Here is a 25392-nt window from a genome sequence, read left to right as displayed (position 1 = left end):
CTCATCAGATTTGGCTCAAAGAGGGAATAACATATATACTCATTTGAATAAAGACATTTAGCTTACCCTATAGGGAAGTAGAAGGGAAAGGGGAAAGGAGGGACACTGATAGAAGGGAGGGCAGAAACAGGAGAGGAAAGGGGAAAGGAAATGGAGAGTGTCTGATAAAAGGGAGGGCAGATTGAGGGAGGCAGTGGTCAGAAGCAAAACTCTGGGAAAAAACTAACAGGGTAAAAGAAGAAAGAAAGGTATAAACAAAGGGGAACATAGGATGGAGGGAAATTCACAGTAATCATAACTGTGAACGTGAATGGGATGAACTCTCCCACAAAATGGAAGGGAATAGCAGAGTAGATTAAAAACCAGCATCATACGATATGTTGTTTACAAGAAACACATTTGAAACAGAGATACATACAGAGTAGAGGTTAAAGGTTGGAGAAGAATATATTATGCGTCAACTGAAGTAAAAACAAACAAACAAAAAACAAAACAAGGGTAGCAATCCTTATCTCATACAAAAGAAAATTAAAACTAGATCTAATTAAAAGAGATAAGGAAGGAAACTACATCTTGCTAAAAGGTACCATAGACAATGAAGTAATATCAATACTAGACATATATGCACCAAGTGCTATAGCATCCAAATTCTTAGAGGAGAAGTTGAGTTACAAAAGGATATAGACAGCAAAACTATATTAGTGTGGGGGAATCTTAACCTCCTTCTCTCAGAACTAGATAAATCTAACCACAAAATAAATAAGAAATAAGTTAAAGAGGTGAATAGGATTTTAGAAAATTTTGATATTATAGACCTCTGGAAAAATTGAATAGGGATAGAAAAAAATATACTTTGTTTCTCAGTGGCACATGGCACATACACAAAAATTTACCATGTATTAGGGCACAAAGACCTCACAGTCAAATGTAGAATTGCAGAAATAGTAAGCACATCCTTTTCAGATCATGATGTAATAAAAATTACATGTAATAAAGTGCCATATATAGACTGAAAATTAATTGGAAACTAAATAATCTTATCCTAAAGAATGGGTGGGTCAAACAACAAATCATACTATATGAGTGAACGAATGACACTCGACTGCTTTGGGCCACAGTTTCCTCATCTGTAAGATGAAAGAGTTGAACTTGATGATCTCCCAGGTCACTTACAAATCTAAATCCATGATCCAATGGTCCTCAGTCACTTGAACTATAAGATGAAGAAACTGGAAGACAATTCTAAAGTTCTTTTATAATTCTAAATCTATGACTCTGTGACCTCAAATAGCTATAATGATTGACTATGGCTAAAAAAAATTCATTACCCATTTGCCACCCTCATCATTAGCCTCTCTAAAGTTAGCTAGCCAGTGCTTGGATAAAATGCCTACAGTTCATCAATTAGCTTATGCACAAAGGTTTTTAAATATGCTAGGACTTATCATCTCTTGTCATAGTCCTCTTAACCCAAGGTCACCTCCATATCACAATGGGCCACTGGAGTCATAAGAGCCTAAAATGATTACATACACACTACCATAAAACTTGCCTATGTCATGATTTCCATCCCCTTAGATGTGTTCCAGTAATTTAGAAGTATATTTGACATTATAAGCAATAAAAAAATTCTTTCACGTTTCTAGGGTACTCTGAAACAGAAACTTTCTGAATGTTGACACAGGGAACTTAAAGACTGAGTACATCATCAAAAGGGGAGTAAATTGAGACCTGAGAGAGATATTGGTTAAGTCAAGCCCACAATCCAACTTTCCCACATATTAGCCCATGTTCTCATAAGGTCTCCTAATTACAACGTTTTGGTTTCCTGTCTTATACAAAGTGACAAAATGTGTTTTTAGTTATGTTTCTAATTGCATGATATTCTGTATTTCCTAAAGGATATGGTAAGGCTCATAGAACTGCTGATTAGTTGGGGGATGATTTTCATACTTCCTGTGAATACTTCATGAGGCAACTATCAAGATGCATGAGGTTGTAAATTCAGTTTTTCTGAACTAAATAAGACTTATTTATTTCTACTGGCTCTTAGAGAGATAGGATTAACTTGAAATACTGCATTCATTTGTACCAGCCTTTAGTCTGATTGGTCTATCACAAGTCTGGAGAGAAATAATTGCATCTAGAGAAAAACAACAGACTCAGTTCGGACTTATTTGGCATCATCTCTTAAAATATTGGCACTGAGCATAATTTATTGGTAAGAAATAAGGTATCATTTGCCCTCAAAATGAACAGGTCAGAAATCTTGCTTGTGGATGTCCCAAATAACAGAAACGATCAGAACTTTTTTTTTTCACATATTTTTCCCTGAATAGAAAATAATGGCTAAATATAACATATCTATGCAATACCCCAAACCTGTATATTTTAAATCCTTCCTTTCATGGGAGCATAATGGTAGAGGGGAGTGTCCTATGAAAACTTGGTAGCACCAAAGCAATATCAAATAATATTTATTGGAAACCCAATTATACATTTCTTTCACCTAAATTCTATATTACTATGAATTGTAAAAGGAATTTTAAATATTACAATAGGAAAAGATTTTTAATTGTAAATGCCAATGAGGTTTTTTTTTAAATTCTACCTGCTTGTTCCCCTTTTAGGAAAATTATAGCAAAATTATAAAACTCTAAAATTATTTTAAGAGTTTATTCATGTGTGGTAATAGACCCATACATACTCTGCAATCTCCTCTTTCTCTTCTCCCTAATCTCCTCTACCCCCAAAAATATGCAATATTTGAAAAACTAACAGAGTATTGCTGAGAGCTCAAATGATTTAATCTAGGGTGAAAATAATAATCACCTGCATTTCAGGAGCTATGAAGCCTTAGTGATTGTGCACCCTGATGGCTAGTAAACTCAAAAGAGCATTCAAAAGGGCACAACTAGAATAAGGGAGGTGACAAGGAGAAATGTTTTGGAATCAAATTTCTTAGGCCTTAAGACAATAGAGAGAAAATCATTACAAAACCTAAGTATGTTGTGAAGAGATTAAATCCCTATTCCATATCTTCAAGAAGGAGTACACTTGAACTAGCCTTGAGAGATGAGAATCTCTCATGTTTTTAAAGGTTTTATGGAAAGGAGAATTAATAATTACCCTCACCAGCCCTCTTTGTCAGGAAATGTATCCTGATTCCCAAGCTAAATTCAGCCTGACACATCTTTAATGATCATCTCTTCTTCTGTCCCTCAGTGGCATGGAGAATTACTGGTCTCTGATACCTGCTATAAATTTATACATTTAAATATGTATTTTTTGCAATTCCTTGATTTTTAAGCATTTCTGGACTGCCCTTTGGTCTTAGGCAAACCCACTAAACAGTCTATGGAAGGAAAAAAAAAGATATTCCAAATAGTCATACTGCTGGAGGCATCCATTTTTTTTTTCTGATTTGAGTCGAAAAGTCTCAAGCTAATTTTTCACATGGATAATTTAGATAATAAATATCCCCTCTTTTACAGAGGCAACACCATATATGGCATACACTTTCTCATGCATTAATAAACCAAGTCTGTCCCCAACAATTTATTTAAGTGGGATAATCGGAGTCATTGGGTCCAACGACTTCATTTTATAGATCCTCAGTTGTAAAAGGCCCAGAGCGGTTAAGCAAGTTGCCCAAAGTCACTCAGGTAGTATGGAACAGATCTGGGACTTATGTCCTTTTTGAATTTAGTTGGTTCAAAAATTATTTTTTAAAAAACCCAACAATAGCAACAAAAAAATAGATGTCTTTTAAATAAAGGCCACTTCTGCCTTGAGGTCACATGTCAGTTTCATAAGCCATCTCCTCACTTCCACTGAGCTGGGTGGGGCTGAACTTCAGATCATCCAACATGTTTTTATCATTGCAGCTCTTGGTGGGATGAGCTCATCTGAAAAGAGCTCCTCCCTTGTCAAAATCGGCTCTCTTCCTCTTCCACTGCCCGATGCAGGCCCGGGATGAATTTCAAAAGTTGTTTCCGAACACTTCCCCTTCTGCTTTTTCTGGGCAGAGTCCCGAACATGCTGACGAAATTGTTGCTGCTGCTGCCACCCTCCCACAAGGGGGACATGGAACCACTGCTGGCTGTGCTGACATTCCTGTTCCTCCTGGTGGAAGATTTCCTCAGCACCGTGTCGCCATCCTTGAGGAAAAAGCACTCATCCTCCATGCTGGTCTGCCGGCTCAGGGCTTCCTGGCACGAATCCTCAGACATGCAGGTTTGGTAGCCGTCTTCGCTCTCCATGGTCATGGAGCTCAACCAGCTCTTACAGCTGCTTTCGCTGGAGAGGCGGTTGTTGCGGTTCTGGTAAGAGGCGGCCAGCCCTGAGGAGATTTCCGCTGAAGAGTCTTCTGATTGCAAGCTCTCCAGCCCTGAGCTGTCCACTGCATCACCTAAGGATGAGAAAATATGCTGTCATATAGAATGGCTATGAAATCCTTCTGCATACAGATTTGTTTAAAAAAAAAAAAACAGCTTCCCTCAATAACAACTAAGATTTCTGTAGTAAACAAGAGTCTTCTAGTACGGGGCTTCTGAAACCTTTTCCATTCACGAATCCTTCTCCCCGGAGAAATTTTTATAAGGCCCTGGGGTATATAGGTATATAATATAGGTATACATAAATTCTTACTGTTGCCAGATTTTTCCTGATCCTCACATAAAGTTACGTGACCCCATCTGGGATTGTGACCCATGTTTTAGGAAGCTTTTCTCTAAAACAGGTGGTGTGAGTGTTATCTTACAGGTGAAACTCAGGCTTAGAAAGAGGATAGGATTTATAGTCATGGCTAATAAGCATCAGAGACAGATCATCTTATTCCGTATCCAGGCCTTTCCTTTGTTTCAGGTTATCATACCCTAAAATCAATGACCACTCCTCTACCTCCCAGTGTTTCTTAAAAGCAAGAAAGTAGAGACATAAAAGAATTCAACATTTTTCATTGTAACATGTCTTGGGTGAGTGGTCCTTTAAAAGTCTACATAGAGGAATCCAAATATTCAAATTAGACTACCTCATGCATTCCTTCCAGTGCCTATAATGAACACATAACCATCCGGGAAATAATAGGTAAATTTTTATTATCAGTTCCTAATGTTAGAAAGTTTAAATTTTCCATTCTTGGAAAACCCATTAAGGAATATACAGACTATCATTTACACTGTAATTTCCCAATATCCAAGGCTTTGCTAAAAAAATTAATAATAATTCAGTTATAAACAGTGGTGATATAAATAACCTGAGCTTTCTTATTTCCACCCAAATCTTTGTTCAAGGTAGTTCTTTCTGAAATGTCACCCCTCTCCCAACAAATACATACTTATACACACACACACACACACATACACACAAAGTCATCTAATTTCAAAGCACTTTGATTTCTGTTTACATACTAATATTTCATTTTGGTTTATATTAATCTTTAAACAACTAGCTATATGATCCTGATAAAGTAATTTAACCTGTCAAGTGGAGAAAACACTTCCCCCCATACAGGGTAGTTTTTAGGAAAGCACTTTGTAAACCTTATACTACCAGAAGACAAACTATTAATTCCTATTTTTGTAATGTGTCTTATCATCTCATTAGACTGTAGGTTCTCTGAGGATAGGGCCTGTGTCTTCTTTTTACCTGAATTTTGCCCTACTACTTAGTACAGTAGAACCACATGTAATAGACATTGAATGAATGTTTGCTGAATGGATTGATAAATTAGTGAATGGATGGATGGATGAAATTGAAAGAGAAATATATCCATGTGTCTGCACTTGTGTGTGTGTATAAGTGAGGTCATTAGATGGCTTAATGGATAGAGTTAGAGCACCAGGTCTGCAGTCAAGAATAATGGAGTTCAGATTCAGCTTCAGAGACTTACTAGCAGCGTGACCTTGAGCAAGTAGTTTAACTTCTATTGGCTTTAACCAATGCAAAAGAAAATGACAAACCACTCCAATTTCTTTGTCCCCAAAAACCCATGGACAGTATGGTCCACAGGGTCATGAAGAATTAGATGTGACTGACTAAACAACAATACATTTACATATATGTATGTATAAATACATATTATATACATATGTATGTATAAATATATTACATATGTGTGTATAAATAAAGGATTGCTATATGAATAATTGAATGAATGAATTTGAAAGAGAAACATAGTTCTGGGCCTCTACCACTAAGCAAATCATGTACAAACAAGATATATATATATAAAATAAATTGGGATGTTCAACAGAAGGAATGCTCTTGGGAAAGCCTTCTTTAGAAAGTGGGCTTTGGGGGTGGCTAGGTGGTGCAGTGGATAAAGCACCGGCCCTGGATTCAGGAGTACCTGAGTTCAAATCCAGCCTCAGACACTTGACACTTACTAGCTGTGTGACCCTGGGTAAGTCACTTAACCCCCATTGCCCTGCAAAAAAAAAAATGTGGGCTTCTAGCTGAGACCTAAAGGAAGTTGAAGCCTCAAAGTCAAGGTGAGGAAGAAGAGAATTTCAGGCAAAGGGGAAAACCAGTGTAGGAGATGGAAGGACTATGAAGGAAATGTCAAGGAAGCCAGCATCACTGGATCATAGAGTAGTAGAAGGGAGTAAATGTGAGAAAACCAGAAAAGGTCAAAAAGGACCAGCTTATGAAAGGCTTTAAAAGACAAACAGAAGAATTTATATTTGATTCTGGAGGTAAGTGAGGGGCATAACGTGACCTGTGCTTCAGGAAGATCACTTTGGTACTTGAGTGGAGAACTGGAATGGAGAGACTTAAGGTAGGGAGACCAATTAAGAGGCTATTGCAATAGTCCAGGTGTGAGTCAGATCCCAGGGACAGTGGTCAATAGCTGTGTAACCACAGGCAAATCACATGAAGCCATTGTTGGCACACTGGTTAAAGGAGTTAAGTAAATAAAAAAGCAGCAGTTTCTTTGATTCCTCTCAAAATCATATCTGATCTGTAATTAGCAGTATTTATTATTCTATGACCTCAATCATGGTGCTAGGAAACTGAGACCAAATTCATTTATTCAGGATCTCTTTCTTCACCCCAAACCCACAGGCTGATTAAATAATCCTTCTTGGTCCTTATAAAGATCTCATTCACTCACTTGATGTAGACTCTAGACTAGACTCCTAAGTCAGGATGATAGATTAAACAGATCTCATAGATTTCCCCAAGGCCACAGAAGTTAATCAGGGCAGCTCAGGGCTACAGAACTGGACAGATGTACTTAGGTACCAAGGCCATGGGTACAGACAACAGGTCTTATGCTTACAGATAACCAGTAGGTCATTTAAGCACTGCTGGGCAAAGGGAGGGTGGGAGGAGGGTACTGTTCATTTTTGTTGATTCATCTTGAATTCTGTAGCAAATGAGGAAAGCTAAGGTTGTAAAACAATTATCATATCCCAATTACCCTTAATGATATTCACAGCCAAATAAAATATCTCATGGAATTTGAGAAATTCAAAACATATAAATATTATGTTATCAAAAGGTTTTTTTTTTTAAACAGAATTTCAGTCTTGGAAACTAAAGCACAAAATATTATTCATTCCATTTAGGGCTAATTTTTCCTATCTCTTTCTGACAATAGGCTAGGGATCAGTTTCTAAGGATAGTCTAGTGTATTGAGTTTGGCCTTTATAGAATGTTACTCGAGGAAGATACTACCTGAAATGCACACACCCACACAGTTAGTGGTTTGAGTCAATCAGCTCTTTGGACAAGTTTTTTCCTCAAACTACAGCAGCCCCAGGAAGAGTCAAATTCACAAGTTGTTCTTAAACTGAGTCTTTCCCACTCTGAAAGTACAAAATGGCAGGAAATGAAAGATCTATATTCCAACTTTGTCAATTATTCTCTCCCTCTTTTTGTCTTCACTGCCACAGCAAGGTCTAATGAAGGAAGCAACTGGCTTAGAATAACCAAGGCCAGAACCAGATACCCTGAGTGGAAACCATGAAGAACAACTACTCTAGATAGAGTACAAAAAGAGGTGGATTCCTAAGTCTAAGGTTCTTGTATGACCTAGAGAACACTTTCCACAGATTTCCCCAGGTGTACAAGTGAGTAGCTGAAGAGTCAGGAATGGAGGACAATTTTCCAAGTTGCTATCCACATGCTATGTATGTGCATGTTAGGGAAGGGTAAACACTATCAGTACTCAAGTAAGCCTTCCTTAAGTGACAGTGACCTTAAAACACCTTAGCAGCAATTCTTGTTAAAGGCCCTGTGCAAATAATGAGATGAGACTGTGGTTTCTGAGCAGGAAACCAGCATTTACCATGAAGCAGGCGCTGTTCCTGTAACTGCAAATCTTGGAACTCCACCCATTTTTCCCTCAAGGTTTGCTACAAGAAAAGAGAAAAAAGATACTAGTTAGTGAAGAACTCTGAAGGATCACATGATACAGGGCTCAGAGGGCTATTATATGTCATCTACGCCATCTACTTATATTATAGATGAAGGCCTAGAGACAAGAGAGGTTAACTTGCCTAGTGACTTACACAGGGTCACATAGCTAGTGACAGAATGGCTCCTTCAATTAATCAACAAGCATTTAAGAGCACCTTCAATATGACAGGCATTGTGCTAGCCACTGAGGACACAAAGACTAAAGTCAAACAGATCTTGCACCCAAGGAACGCCCATTCTACAGAGGCTTGCCAATGTGCACGTCCATAGGTATATACCAAACACATACAAGAGTTATAAGTAACCTTTGGTGAGGTTGGCGATAGAGTGGGGGAAGAAGACTTGAGTATTGAAGGAAATGAAGTAGTAGAAGCAGAAGATCATACATTATAGGCAAGGAAAACAAGCAGTGAAAAGAGTGTCACATGTAGGGAACAACAGGAAGGATCAAATATAAATTCCAGTACATGGGAGGGAGTAGTAATATGTAATAAGGAAGAAAAGTTAGGAATGGGCCAGCTTCTGAAGACCTTTAAATGCCAGTAGGAGAATTTATTTGATCCTCACAAGCAGGGAGTAGGTGGGTAACATGATCACACCCAAACTTTAAAAAGATCACTATGGTGACCTGAACTGAGATTTTCACTGTAAGGCCAGTGCTCTTTCCCCTGCAACATAATGGTGCAGCAATTCACTTTGAAGAAATAGGATTTTGTAATTAGATTCTTCCCATGCACTTTTGTACACATATATGTGTAACTGAAAATATTACCAGCTGGATCTTTGCTTTAGGTAAGTAGCTTTCTTGCACTAAAACCACCCCACCCGTGTGCAAAGATTGCTGTTAAATAAAGGCAGAGATACGGGTTGGTCCCTATTTTTGGCCCATGAAAATTTTTGCCAATGAGATGAAGGCCATGTGGATTCAAAGGGGTCTTTTCATGCCATTTTTTTTAATGGAGGAAGGTATAGACTAGAAAGCAGAAAGCAAAAGATGAACGATGGATGAACTCACAAGGATGTTATTAAAAATCTGCCAAAGGCAACTGGGCTTATTTCTAAATTTCCATAGATTCTGCATACTGATCAACCTTCATTTCCCAAGGTTAGATAATTCAACAGTGACATATCTTACAGCAGTACTTGTGTCTGCCAATACACTATGGAGCTACTGCACTCTTGTTAATCAGAGCAATAAAATCCCTGGCTTAGTTCATTTCTACTTCTTTCTGGACTAAGATGATGGTGGCTATAAGCCTGCCTCACTGCTTAAGTCATAGCTCTTGTTGCCAGTCCAGCACTGGCTTCACTTGGAGTTCACACTAATGATTCTAGGGCATGTGAGGCCAATAGGGAGATTTGGCACATATTCCACTGACTCAACCCTATAGCTCTTGACCTCCTGACATAGAGTGGGGCACAACAGATGGAAGAAGCAAGCAATGAAAAGAAGACAGGGAAGTTGTTTGCTTTTTGGTCTTGGACCTATGATTTCATTGGTATGGGGAATTTCTGATGGGGAAATCACCTCCATTAATTCAGACTGTCAACTAATTTGTAACATGAGTCTTATAGTCTTGCAAACCTTTTTTTTTTTTTGGGTGAGGCAATGGGGGTAAAGTGACTTGCCCAGGGTCACACAGCTAGTAAGTGTATAAAGTGTCTGAGGATGGATTTGAATTCAGGTTCTCCTGAATCCAGGCCTGGTGCTCTATCCACTGCACCACCTAGCTTCTCCCCCCACTTTTTTAAAACTACTTTAATTCTAATTGGACTGTGTGTGAGAGTGTAATTCTTTTTTTCTTTCTTTCTTTTTTATTTTTTGGTGAGGCAATGGGGGTTAAGTGACTTGCCCAGAGTCACACAGCTAGTAAGTGTTAAATGTCTAAGGTCAAATTTGAACTCAGGTCCTCCTGAATTCAGGTCCGATGCTCTATCCACTGTGCCACCTGGCTGCCCCTAGAGTCTTATAGACTTAAAGAATTGCCTGAGGTAGTGAGAGTTCAAAGGATTTGCCCATGACCACACAACTAGTGTATATCAGAGGAGGCAAGACTTGAAGCCAAATCTCTCTGAATTGACAGCCATATACTACACCATACTGCCTCTCACTTCTTGTTTTACTAACCAGATACAGCAGACCAGACTTGGCCAGCTAGCTTAGTTAGATTTTTTTTTTAATGTATAAGGTATTTTATTTTTTTTAGTTAGATTTTAAAAAACTAATATTTCCAATCATTAGGACTCAGCAGTTTCTGTGGGTCAAACAATAAAAAACAAGTCATCAAGCAGAAAGAAAAAATAATAATATAGCATTAAAGAAAGCTGTAGAGATTTTCTAGTTTCATCTATGTTTCTGGTTAATTTGTCTCCAAATTCCCCTCTTCTCTGTAGACCTGTCTTGGTGCAATGTCTATATTGCAGGGGTCTGACTTAAACTCTCATATTGATAAATGAAAAGCATCTTTCTGACTCTAACTTGCATATATGTACTCCCTGATTTTCTGTGAAATATTCCAGCAAGGATACACATGCCTCCAATGCTAAGGACCAAAATCTTCATCTCAGAAATGCAGTTACATGATAATGACATTATTAACAATACTCATGTTGTCACACCCTTTGATAGCACTGTCTGTGATAAATGCTTTGTCAAAGAGCTTTCACATGCATGATCTCAACTGATCATCTCCACCACTGCTGTGAAGTGGGCAGAAAAGATGGTTAGCTTCACTCTACAAATAGGGAAACTGAAACTCAGAAAATTGAGCAACTTGCCCAACAGCACAGAGTAAGAAGTTTCTAGGTTTCTTAACTATTTGTCCAGTGTACTCTATTAGTTCCCTAAACTGTAGCAAAAGTGAACTCTACAAAGATAGATTCGATACTGCGTGACCTTATCCAAGTTACTCAACCTCTTCAGCCCTCAGTTTCTTCACCTGCAAAATGAAGGTGTTAGAACAGGCAGACTTAGAGGTCACTTCCAGTTTTAGACCTAGGATCATGTGACCACTACTTCTAAAAACACCCCATTCAAAAAATGGATTTGAGAAAGATAGCTAGGTGGCACAGTGAATAAAGCATCAGCCCTGGATTCAGGAGGACCTGAGGTTAAAATCTGGCCTCAGACCCTTACTAGTAGTGTGACCCTGGGTAAGTCACTTAACCCTCCCTGCCCCACCAAAAAAAAAAAAAAAGAAAAAGAAATATGGTGAATTAATATCTTTTTCTGTTTGTTTTAAAGCAAGCTAAGTGGTTTCACATACAAAGTTTTTTAAAGGTCTTTTATCCCATACATAGAGTATCTGGGCTATAGAAAAGATAGTCACAAGCTGACTATACAAAGTTAATGTCATGGAGTACTGGAATCTAATCAGATCCTATTTAAAGAAATTACCCAGGGGCAGCTAGGTGATGCAGTGGATAAAGCACTGGCCCTGGATTCAGGAGGACCTGAGTTCAAATGTGACCTTAGACACTTGACACTTACTAGCTGTGTGACCCTGGGCAAGTCACTTAACCCCCATTGCCCTGCAAAAAAAGAAAGAAAGAAAAAAAGAAAGAAGGAAAGATAGAAAGAAAGAAAGAAAGAAAGAAAGAAAGAAAGAAAGAAAGAAAGAAAGAAAGAAAGAAAGAAAGAAAGAAAGAAAGAAAGAAAGAAAGAAAGAAAGGAAGGAAGGAAGGAAGGAAGAAAGAAAGGAAGAAAGAAAGAAATGACCCAGGGAGTGGTCTTTTCTTTCATTTCTTGGCAGATCTATGACCTCATTTATTTGAATATTCCTTCTGTCAGTGTACATCACAACACTGTCCTATGTATTTTTAAGTGCTTATTATTTGCTAGATACTGTGCTAAGAGCTGAGAATGCAAATACAAAAACTGGAATAATCCTTATTCTCAAGGAGCTGACATTCTACTAGGGGAAGCAACATGTACATACAGAAATATGGACAAAACACAAAATGAATCCACTGTTGGTAGGGGAGGCAGAAACCAGTGAATTGGGAAAAGCAGGAAGGGCTTTGTGCAGAAGGCAAGTTCTTCAATTGTATTTTCAAGGAAGAGAGGGTTTCTATGAAGTGGATATAAGGAGATTGCCAATGCAGAGGGCTGGAAATGGGAGGAGGGCTATGGGTTAGAAGCAATGAGATGGCCAATTTGGCTGGATTGTAAAATAGAGAAAGAGAAGTAACATATAAAGCCAGAAAGATTTGTTGAAGGGTATACCATAACTCCAGATTGCTCTCCAAAATGCCCATCAATTGGGGAATCGCTGAATAAGATGTGTTATATGATCATGATGGAATACTACTCTGCTATAAGAAATGATAGGCTCAAGGATCTTAGAAAAACATGGAAATACTTGCACAAAATAACAAAGAGTGAAATGAGGAGAACCAAGAGAACATTGTATACAATAACGGCAATACTGTTTTAAGAACAACTTTGAGCTAATCAGTTATTTTGTCTATTGTAAATAACCATATTACCTATAAATGACATATAAAGATGCTATCTGCATGCAGAGAAAAAACTGGTCAATAGAAATATGTATAGAATAATTTAACATATATATTTCTATTTGTATCTAATGGTAGCCATCTCTGGGGGGAGAAGGAAAAAAAGGAAAAAAAGTTATGATAACTTTATTATATATTTAAAAGGAATAGCAAATTGTACATAATAGATTTGCAGTTTCATGTGCAATCACCTTTTTTATTTTACTATTATGGAAATTATCCCAAAATTTTAAAAAAAATGATTACATTGAGAGCAGGTTGTGGAGGGATTTGAAAGTCAAACAGAGGTGTTGTATTTTATTCTACAGGCAATAGGGAGCCACTGAAGTATACTGAGAGGGAGTGACACTGACAGATCTGTGTTATTGATGACTTTACCTTAAGTCTTTCAACCTAAAGAGAAAATATGAGGTAGATGTAAAGTTCCTATCTATAATATTGCCATCTGTATGGGGCTAAAATTCTAGCCAGACTGCCTAAAAATCTAATGAGTGGTTACCATAATTTATAAGCTTAAGCAAGAGTTTAGACTTTTAAGGATTTATTAAAGAGCATAAGAATTTAGTGAGGAGAGAGAAAGAGGCCAAGATTCCTTCATCTATCTATCTCAGGGAGCCAGCATCTCAGCTCCATTCAAACCAAGGTCCCAGGTGAAAGAGAGAGCCCACTAGCACCTTCCTCCTCCCAGAAACCTCCTCTCCAACAGGAAACAGGGCTGTCCACACACCCACAGCTCCAAACTACTTGGCTGGTAGCTCTGATTGACAAGTCCCACAGGTGGTTCTATAGATGTAACTTCCAGACACTAAAGTCACATGGTCTCTAAATCAGATGCTTTCTCCTCATGGTGGAGCTTCCCTACAGTATCTCTCCAGTAGGGGGTGCAATTCCAATTCTCACATAGCTTTTATATATATATATATATATATATATATATATATATATATATATATATATATATATATATATATATGAGACCTGGAAAACAGGTCAAGGCGAGACAATTTAAGAATCATCATAATCCCTAAAAACCATAACACTTTCAAAAAATCATGCATAAAAATTGCCTTCATCTATTAGAACCATGGGCAACATGAAGAAGGAAAGAATCCATTGATGACTTCCCAAAGGAAATTCCAAAAAAGAAAGCCATAGGTATGCTATAATCAAAATCTATAGCCTCCATGTCAAAGAAAAAATACTGCAATTATACTGAAAGAAGTTCAGCTATCAAGTAACCAGATTCACAAACCTATCAACTACTAAAATAAATGAGAGAAGCTTATGGAATATAGTATCCTAAAAGGCAAAAGATAGGACTTACAAGCAAGAATAACTTACTGTAGAAAACTGAATATGATACTACTGGAGGAAAAAAGTGGATATTGAATGCCAGAGTTCTTAACAGTTTTTTTGTGTCAATGACCCCACTGACAACCTGGTGAAGCCTATGGCTCTCTTCCCAGAAGAATATTTTTAATGTCTAAAGTAGAATACTTAGGATTAAAAAGAAAATTCATTATATTAAAATAATCACCAAAATAAATATGTTTAAGTTCTTAGACCCCAATTCAAAAACTCTTGTTTTAATGGAATAGAGAACATTGAAACATTCCTAATGAAAAGGCCAGAGTTAAATATGAACTTTAAAAGGTAAATACAGGTATCAAGAGAAACCTAGAAAGGCAAATTTATTTAAGCAACTGGAAGGGGCTATATAATCCTGCTTTACAAAATTCTAAAAGGAGAAGTAAAATATGGTCCTTCATAACTATAATGTCTTTAAAGGATATGAAGGTGTTAATAAGTAAAACAGAGAACCTGGGTTGGAGTAGTTCTATTCCTAGTGTTTTAAAAGAAGAAAGAGAAGGGAGGATCAAAGAAAAAATACACTAGTTTATTAGCAAGAATGATTGCCACCCACAAAAGGACCACTGAAAACATATTTTATGCACAGAAGAGAAAAAAGTTCACAATGAAGCACAGTTTGAAGTAACTTATAAAATATACACAAGCCCATGTGTGCACATGGTGTACAAAACTCAGATCAGTACCACAAATATTAATTTGGAAGTTGTATAAAAAATTCATTAGAAAAGAGAACCAGGAAAATTCATGAGCTATTGAAACAGTCCAGGTAAGAGATTATAAGGAATTAAATTACAGTGCTAGAATAGTGAGAAGGGGAAAGATGTGATAGCTGTTGTCAAAGTTGAACATAAAATGGAAGATTATTAGATGCGGATGCTGAATGAATTTGGAGGCTGAAAGAGAGGAAATAATTAATAATGACTTCAAGGTTTTTAGTCTGGGTGATTGTAGGAATGACGGTGCCCTTGCCCATAGGAAACAGAGAGCCTTAGAGGAGGTATGAGTTTGACAATAAATATAAATAGTTCCATTTTGGGTCATTCTGTGTTTGAGATGCTGATGGGAAAACAAAGTGGAGCTATACAGCAGAAAGTTAGTGGTGCAGGGCTTGTATTTAGGGATTTTATTAGGGGCAAATCTGTGGATTTGGGAGTCATTTGCATACAGGAGGATAATTAAACTCATCTGGAAGGTGCTATAGAGGAGATCTAGACAATTAGCACCATATTATCTACAACCCAGAAACTATGGAAAGCCTCATAATTGATAGAAATTCCCTCTTCCATTATAACTTTCTATAGGACATCTTCCATGTTAGTGGCAAATAGTGGCTTTGGTAAGCACACATCTCAAGGTTTTATGCTTCATTTGACATTAATAATCACAGAATCACTGAACAGTCAAGTCCATTAATTCATTTATCAAGGGATCTTGCATGATTTTTATACAAGCATAAGAGAGTCCTTGTCAGAAGCAAGCTTTTAAAAATGAATTTTATCCTACTGAGTCAAAAATTTTTATAATCAAATTTTGCATTATCTGTACATTTCAGTCAATTGTGTAACATTAACGATATGGTCTGTTGCAGATAATCATTTATAAAAACTCATCTATTCCCTTCTCGTATTTTCATCAAGGATATCCTTGATATATGTGGATCTCATATTTTATAAAGATGAGAATATAGTCATTGATGTTCTCTCACCTTCTGTGAGTAAATGGATTCCGTGATTTTTTTCCCCATTCTTTTGGTATCTTTCCTTCACTGAGCTATCTTGTAAAATGAGCTCTCAATGCTATCAACATTGTATTTGCCCCCAGACTGATTCCCTCAGCATACACTTTGTCTAGTCCAATCACTCTTCCTGACTTTGTTCTCTTAAATGTCATTTCAACTTCCTCTTCAAGAATATGGAGAAATGAAGTGTTAATGTCCAAATCTACTGATTTCTCTATCACTGATGCACAAATAGATCATTAAAGAAATGTTGGAAAATTCATTCCATTTTCCAAATTCTTCCTACCTTTTTTATATCTATGAAAACTCAGGATGTAGTCTACTTGAGTCTCACACCAAGATTTCTGTTGATTTGCATTCACTTCTGCCAGATCAAATTCTGAAGAGATGACAATCTATTCTACTTTTAAAGGTCTCTAGCATTCAGCTTGCCTTCTCAGTAGTTTTCTATACTAATCTTAATTAGCCAGGTCATTTATCCCAGAACCTGACCATTATAAAGTTTCTAGGACTAGCTAAGAGAAGATTATATATAGCTCAGCAATTATAGAGAACATTTTGTTCTGCTTTTCGAGTCGGAGATTTTGTCCATTTATATATATATATATATATATATATATATATATATATACACATATATATATATATATATATATTTGCAGGGCAATGAGGGTTAAGTGACTTGCCCAGGGTCACATAGCTAGTTAAGAGTCAAGTGTCTGAGGCTGGATTTGAACTCAGGGACTCCTGAATCCAGGGCCGGTACTTTATCCACTATACCACCTAGCTGCCCCCATCTAGATATTTTTTAGAGATGTTTGAAGACTTAAGCAAAATGTTATTCTCCAGAACTGGAACAATGGTGGATTGATTAAAAGTTTTTGCCCTTGACTTTCATGTCTCTCCATTTGGTAAAGGGATCAAGTCTTTTCTGCCAAAAGTAGATTTGCACTTCTTTTGGTTTATTCAATTAGAACACAGTTTTCTTCAGTTCAGCCTTTGCAGAAAATGATAATCAAATTCATTATTGCTGACTTTTTCTATTTTCTTTTTTTTAAAGTACTGAAGGCTGTTTCAAATAGATTAACATGAAGCTCCTGCTGTTGTTCCCAGTGCCTTCTCAATTTTATCCCTCCTTTTAATTTATCATAAGTTTTGATCTTTACTCTAATTCATTGATGGTTTTACTGCACAAAGATGACTCCCACATCAGTAACCAGTCATTCCCTATGTGATAAGATTGTTGTGTTCAGAACCTTCATTCTATATTCTGGGACTTCTGGGTACTCTACTGGTGCCTGGTCTCTTTTGTTTCTCATAACTGAGCAACCCTCCCCTTGCATTGAAGTTTCTGAATGTCAAAACATACATTGAATTGGTCTGAAGGATCTCATCTAATGCATCTATTTCCTTATGCTCTTCAACAAGATGTTATATAAACTGAAATTATAACAATAGCAAACTGTGCAAAACATTTGATTCAGTGCTACAACTACTAGGCATATACCCCAAAGAGGTCAAAGACAGAATGAAAATCCCCATGGGTACAAAAATGTTTATAGCTTCACTTTGTGTAGCAGCAAAAACCTGGAAATTAAACAGTTGCCCATCCGGTAGGGAAGGGCTGCAAGAAATAATACATATCAAAGTAATGGAATATTATCAAGAAAAAATGATGAATATGACAGATTCAGAGAAACATCAGAAGATTTGTATGAATTACTGCAAAGTGAAATGAGTAAAAGTAGGAGATTAATTTTCACAGTAACACCCATAATGCAAAGGAAAACAACTTTAAAAGATGTAGGAACTCTGGCCGACTTGTCACAACTTCAGAAGACTGCTAAAGAAGCCTGTCTTCCATCTACTGGCAAAGTAGTTATGGACTAGAATTGCAGAATAAGATGTAATTCTTCATATATATTCATTTCATATTATTTCATAATAAGTGAATCATTGATTTGTTTTGTGTCACCATACTTATTTTTTACAAGGAAAAAATTCTTGGGGGAAAGGGGAGTTGGTAGGTACCAGCAGAAAATCTAGAAAGGGAATAAAAGAAATGAGCATCAATAAAACATTTCAACAATACACAGAAGAGAACAGAAGGAAGTTCAAAAGAGGACACAAAACAGTGCAGTTTTATTACTGCTGTGTTAAATTACTATACACTTTTTAAAAATAAAAGTTCACAGCTTCATATAGAAATAAGCATATGTGAGAGCTCACAGGTCATGTGACAGGAGCCATAGGCCAACCTGGGTCTACCAACTGCAAGTGCTATGTTCTTTTTATTAACCTTGCTACTTCTGTGCCCTAAAAACTTAATTAGAATTGTTCTCATTTCAAGGGGCAGCTAGGCGGTGCAGTAGATAGAGTTCTGGCCCTGGAGTCAGGAGGACCTGAGTTCAAATCCAGCCTCAGACACTTAACAATTACTGGCTGTGTGACCCTGAGCAAGTCACTTAACCCCAATTGCCTCACTGCTCCCCCCCCAAAAAAAAAATTGTTCTCATTTCAAAACCAGCCCCACAGTTTATATTGAATAGCCTTCTCACACTGGGGATGCCTTTGCTCTGTAGCCCTCTCTTCTGATGGGTGAATTGTTTTCCTGGACCACCTTTCCATGAGGCCCACCAGCCATGTTCACTTTATTGCCAGCTCCACTCCTCACTTTTTGGACTCTTCCACATCCTTGACAGCAATATCCCTCCACACCACCAGCACTACTTGTGGTTCACTATTATATAGAGCCTTCCCCTGTTAGAATGTAAGCTATTTCAATCTAGAGAATGACTTTTTTAAAACACTTCCATTTGTATCCCTAGTGTGTAGCATGGTGCCTTGTATATAGTAAGTGATTAATAAATCTTTATCTATCTATATTGAACAGTTTTTCCCCTGAACTATACTAAGTACTATAGAAGATACCAAAACAAAGTAGAAGACCTAGAACTCATCCTTAAAGGTCTTACAATCTGGTTGGGGAAATAAAACATAAGATGTGGAATAACTAGAGAATGATACTGATGCTAAAGGCTGCTGTGAATAGTCATATACTAGACTGTTTTAGCTTATGAGGACTCAAAGATAGACAGAGCTACAAGTGACATCACAGGTCATTCAATCCAACCCCTTCATTTTTTGGATGGAGTAAATAAAGTCAAGAACCTGCCCAAGGTCACACTGGTACTAAGTGGTAGAGGTAAGACTGGCACCTTGATCCTATGTGATCAAAACCAGGATTCTTTCCACTGTGCCATGCTATTTCTCAAAGGATTTGAACTGGGCTCTGAAGAAAGTCTAAGATTGGAATTACTGGAAAAGAAATAGAGAATACAGAGGTATAGGAATGGGGAGAAGATCATATTCTCAAAGGCATAAAGACAGGAATGAGCCTAGCCTCAGTAGGAAGAGGTATTATTAGTCCTGGGCCCCCAGCATCCTCAAAGTTGGGGACACATTTGAGAACATTTGGCATATTCCATTATCTCCTAGAGAGATTTGGAAGAAAGTCTGGTCCAGGTTCAAATGTAGCATATTCCAATCCCAAGGGCCCTAAGGAAGCTAGACCTACTCTGGAACCTTATCCCTGCTTGGAGAGGATGTTTAGATCTAGGAAAGCATAAGACTAGACTTAGGCCTACCCTAATGTACACTTACACCTCCCAGCTAAACTGGAAACATATTAACTTTAAATCCACTCAATTCAGTTGGGTGATTATTTGAGCATTTATTGTGAGCCTTGGCCTTGGGGGCTTGAGACAAAGTGAGGGAAGCCTCAACCGGATGTGAGCTGTTTTTGTCTAGACACAAGTTGTCCATACACCCCCTTTTAGGCTCTACTATACTTCCCCCCTCTAGAGATCTGGATATTTGCAAAACTCAAGAATATTTTACCACATTACTGTTTGTCTTATCGATAGAGTCACCTGAAAACACTAGTTACCATTCAATGAGTTCTTTCTACCTGAGTCATAAGGGATGCCCTCAGGTTTCCCTAATAAATAACTTTGTACCTTGCTCAAAGAGACACACTGAGACAGAGACAAAAGACAGAAAGAGACAGAAGAGAGAAAGAGACATAAAATCAGAGAAACAGAGACTGAGATTGAGGGAGTGAAGGAAACAGAGAGACAAAGGCAGAGACAGAAACAAAGAGATACACACAAAGATAGAGATCAAGAGAGAAAGACGAAGACAGAGAGACAGGGAAAAAAGTACCTTCCTTTCTATAATATAAAGCTGGAAGCAACTATTAGCTGGTAAAGGATATGACCTCAGCCTGGGGAGGTCAGACCTCATTCTGAGAGAGAAGGGGAGAAGGAGGGATGAAGGTCCATTCGTGTGGAAGGGTGAATTTAGGATCCTACTATTAAGTCATGTGGAATATGGGGCTCTGACTTGGCATACAAATGAGTGCTAGCCTGTGCTTCTGGGTATAGTAGTGCCTCATAAATCAGGAGATTTGTGTGTTAACCCCCCTCCAACTCCAATCCCCAGGGATTTTTATGGTGTGTCCTGTTCCATGCAGTGTGTCCTAGACCAATATTAACATTCTTACTCTTCAACATGGTTATAGATCTGCCAAGGCCACTAGTACAAGGGCAGCAACAGAGCGATGAAAAGATATTTTCAGGGGACAGAATGTATGAATAATAAAAGGACATAGAAAGGGCATCGAGACCAGTCATTCAAAAAGAGCCATCCGATCTTTGTCTTTAACCAGGCACCATCGTTTTGCATAAAGCTGCCCTGAAAACTGGATCTCAAAAACTCTCTCTGCTCTCTGGAAAGAAAAAGCAAATCCCAGTGCACACAGTCAGCCACACTGATGCAGAGTTTTCAAGCTGGGTGCCCTGCAATCAACTTTCTGCACATTCTCTACAGGCATCTAAGGAGGAAGAGGGGATGATTTAGCAGCGGTGTGCAGAATTTGATATTCATGCAGATGGAATTCTGTCACTCTTGACCATTCAGCACTTTAGACTCTCATCATCACATTTCATCTTCAAGGGCTATCTCAGTTCCTCAAATAGACCCCCATTGTACATCTCATTCATTCAAGGAGGAAAAATGTGCCACGTGGCATTAAATAAAATTACCTTCAGAACCTGCAGCTTGGCTTCAAGCTCTGCCCTTCTAAGAATCATCATTCCATTAACTGTTTCTAGCCTGTGTTAAGAAAAAAGGGGGGGGGGGAGGGTGAAAGTTTTCGCATTAAGAAACATGTGATTATAGAGTACTAGGTTACATAGAATGTCTTTTTAAAGTATCATAGTGAATAAGAAAGTCATAACAAGCGATTTTTCTACTAGGAAAGGGATAGAAAATGTGCCTGGAAATTAGCTGGGACATAGCCAGCTGGAGGAAGAATGCTTGTACTATCTGATGGCAGCTTCTAATATAACTAATTATACTTACAAACAAGTTAACTAGTAGTTATAATAGCTAGTTTAAAAAGAGTTGAGAAAGTAGACTATTTCTATGGAACTATGGGATCTCAAATGTTGTCCACAGAGCCTGAATTTTGGTGCAAAATCCCAATCACCTCATTCTAGTTCTGGCTGGCTCTGGAGAATAATATGACACTCAGATTCTCAAATCTCTCTAATTCTAATTCTCAGATCTCATTTCAGATGAAACTGGGGAAAAACTTACCCTTGAGAGGTAAACAGAAACAAAATGTTCTGTATAATTAATAAATTATATATCATTTTCACTTATCTAATCTAATCAATTTTTGAATGGCTAGGTACTAAGATGAACATCTTGGCAACAATTCTTGCTCTGCATTAGAAGAAGTTACTGAGTAAGCAAGATGAATGATTGATCTCTGTCAAACATATTTAAAGACAGAATAAACATTCTGTTTTTTAAATTTTTTTAAAAAATTTTTTGTGGGGCAATGAGGGTTAAGTGACTTGCCCAGGGTCACATAAATAATTATTTGTTTAGGATTAGATGTGATGTGTTCTGGTCCAGAGGTAGCTAGGTGGTGCAGTGGGTAGAGTGCTTGGACTAGAGTCAAGAAAGCTCATCTTCTTGAATTCAAATCCTACCTCAGACACTTACTTACTAACTGGGTAACCCCAGACAAGTTATTTGACTGTGTTTCTCTCAGTTTCCTCATCTGCAAAATGAGCTGGAGAAGGAAGTGGCAAACCACTCCAGTAACTTTGCCAAGAAAACCCCAAATGGGGTCACAAAGAGTCAGACATTACTAAAAAATGACTTAATAACAAGTATAGTGATAGGGGATGAACTAGATGCTTTCTACAGTTTCCTACCATCCTTTAAGAGTCTATGACTGTTTTTAAAAGTAAATTCTGAACTCTTTAGCAATGAATACCTGTAGCATGGCTAATAAACTTTAAGGCAATAATGGAGCATAGTAATGCAGCCTTGGAATCAAGAAGACTCAATTTCAAGGTCTCTCTCTAACATATCCTGACTGTAGGACCATGAAGAATTCACTTAATCTCATAGTGATACAGGCCTATAAACAGATTTCAGGAGATCCATGAAATTGGGTAGAAAAAAATACATCTTTTTTTTCACTAACCCCTAACTGAAATTTAGCATTTCCTTCAGTTATTTGAAAACATAGTTTTGAGAATGGGGCCATAGACTTCATAAGTCTAACAAAGGGGTCCACAATAAAAATGTTCTAAGATTACAGAAGAGAGGGCAGCTAGGTGGTGCACTGGCCCTGGATTCAGGAGGACCTGAGTTCAAATTTGGCCTCAGACACTTGACACTTACTAGCTGTGTGACCCTGGGCAAGTCACTTAACCCTCATTGCCCTGCAATATGTGTGTATATATATATATATATATATATATATATATATATATATAAGAATTGCCAGTCTGCATGGGCTGGAGGAGTACAAAGAGGTTCCATACACCAAATGGGAAAAAAACCAACAACCACATACCATGAAAGGTTCACCTTTCATCACAGTAGGCAATTCTTGGATTTTTACAAACTTTAATTGGTCATTGAGCAGCTTTAGTAAACTGCTTTACCCTCATCCCAATATGGGCTGCTAAATGCTAGAAAGTAGAAGCCATCTTGATTCCCGGGGCTTATGGTTTTACAAAGGGCTCAACTTCCAGGCTTACATTTACCCGACAGATAATCTAGGGAATGAACTGCTAATTGGGCATAACCAAGGAATTTCTGAGGAGGTTCATACTTTTTCAGGGCATAAGAATATCACAACGTTTTCAATGATTCTCACATTTCTTTTAAAATGGAGAGGCCATCTCTTTATTCCCTCCCATGGCTCAAAGTCCAGCTACCTCTCTACTCCCTGCCACCACCAGGGAGAAACTTCAACAACAGATTTTCTGTCTTGGGGTCAGTTTTGTCTTCACTATGCAACATTGCCTTTCATGATATAGAAAAGGCACCCTGAATTTTCATGTGAGCTATTTTCTCTATTGTTTTAAGCAATAGAACAAGGGTTCTTCTTAACCTGGGCTTCATGATTTTTTTTTGTGGAGCAATGAGAGTTAAGTGACTTGCCCAGGGTCACACAGCTAGTAAGTGTCAAGTGTCTGAGGTCAGATTTGAACTCAGGTCCTCCTGACTCCAGGGCCAGTGCTGTATCCACTACACCAAGTAGCTGCCCTGGGTTCATGATTTTAAAAAACATTTTGATAACTATATTTAAATATGACATAGGTAGTGGATAGAGCACTGGCCCTGGAGTCAGGAGTACCTGAGTTCAAATTGGACCTCAGATGCTTAACACTTACTAGCTGTGTGACCCTGGGCAAGTCACTTAACCGCAATTGCCTCACTAAATAAATAAACAAACAAACAAATAAACAAATAAATAAATAAATATGACCTAGAAAATCCTACATATTTGACTTTATCCATTTAAAAACATGATGTCCAAAAGGGCCCCACAGGCTTCACCAGACTATTAAACAGCTCCAGGACCCACAAAAAGGTTATGAATCCCTACAATAATGTAAATCATCTGTGCAAGTTAACCCACCAAAGTCCAAGGAATTCCTCTGAGCCTCAAAAAACTTGTGTCAAATCCACTGTGTTTGGAATCTTTTAGAATGGAAATGAAACTTTAACACTGAAAATGTACATATTTGAATGCAAGATACACTGATGCTATGATGTTCATAATTTCTTCTGATTGGAAAACTGGGGGACTATTAAAAATGTGTTTATACCTAATTGAAAACTTGGACCATGTTGCCTTCTTCCACATGCTCTTTGAGCAAAAATAATATTAGACAACAGACATTTCTATATTAAGTCCTGAATAGTTACCTTAACCTGTTTCCAGCAGATTTTATCAATTCAACTATTTGCTTGTGAGTAAAACCTTCCGTGTTTATTCCGTTGATATTGGCAAGGACATCACCTGGGAAATGCAAAGAAAAAGAAGAGGGAAATGAGTGTTATGCAAAAAAAAGTAAGCTCTCCTAGGTCTGTACTTTAGACCAAACCAAAAAGCCCATTTGCAATTAAGAATTAAAAGTGGGCAAGAAAATTCATCTCAATAGTTCTTTTGGATAAGTAAGGAAGTTGGCTACATTTGATCAACCTTTGCAGTCAGGAAATCCTTACTTCTAGATAACCATTTAAAATAGCTCTTCTTGCAAATGTAGAGGCTTCATAGGATACAGGACAGAGGGCTGGGCTTGGTATCAGGAAAATCTGAGTTCAAATTCAGCCTCTGACATTTACTAGATAGTGTTCTGGTGAAGGAAGTCCTATATTCTTACCCCACCCCTATCCAAATCACATGAATTTAGCACACTATTCACATACTACTTGATAAAAGGCAGGATAAGGGGTTACATCTTAGTTACCGGTCTGCAGTCCAGAGCGGTAAGCTGGACTTTCCTCCTCTACTTTATAGATATATGTGTACATCTCAGCCGAATAGGTATTTTGGTTCTGCAGTCGATAAGTCTGTAAGTGTGAAAGCAAGATTCAGGATTATCATATGAAACTTTCAAATTCATTTGTTAATAGCAAAATTTTCCCTTAAGCAATAGAACAAGGGTTCTTTTTAACTTGGGTTTCATGATTTTTAAAAACATTTTGATAATTATATTTAAATATGACCTTGGCAATCCTATATATTTTATTTTATACATTTAAAAACATGATGTCCAAAAAGGCATAGCACATGTTATTACCCCCCCAAAAAAAATTGTGTTCAGAGGCAGCGTGAAATATTGGACAATCTTTTATCACTACAGATCACCACGTACTGCTTTACCAGGGAATTGAGCCCCAATCTCATTAAATTTAAAAACTTTAGAATATAAGAATCAGTTAAAAGTAGCTCAAGA

At 37.6% G+C, this 25392-nt stretch overlaps 1 protein-coding gene across 1 annotated transcript in view; it reads right to left on the bottom strand.

Moving 5' to 3' along the window:
- Window positions 1-2206: 2206 nt before the first annotated feature.
- The window catches only part of LOC122749714 (cytohesin 1 interacting protein), a 39285-nt gene continuing 16099 nt past the window's right edge, over window positions 2207-25392 (bottom strand). The window contains exons 4-8 of the mRNA XM_043996204.1: window positions 24904-25006; window positions 24359-24452; window positions 21160-21229; window positions 8297-8363; window positions 2207-4411 (exon numbers count right to left, since the gene is read on the bottom strand). Of these exons, the coding sequence (XP_043852139.1) occupies window positions 3930-4411; window positions 8297-8363; window positions 21160-21229; window positions 24359-24452; window positions 24904-25006 (816 nt within the window). The 3' untranslated portion in view covers window positions 2207-3929. The remainder of the gene's footprint in view (window positions 4412-8296; window positions 8364-21159; window positions 21230-24358; window positions 24453-24903; window positions 25007-25392) is intronic.

This window comes from Dromiciops gliroides, chromosome 3, assembly GCF_019393635.1.
Source record: "Dromiciops gliroides isolate mDroGli1 chromosome 3, mDroGli1.pri, whole genome shotgun sequence".
Taxonomy (NCBI): domain Eukaryota; kingdom Metazoa; phylum Chordata; class Mammalia; order Microbiotheria; family Microbiotheriidae; genus Dromiciops; species Dromiciops gliroides.
The sequence above is the reverse complement of the archived record's forward strand: the minus strand, read 5'-3'. Positions and strand labels throughout refer to the sequence as shown.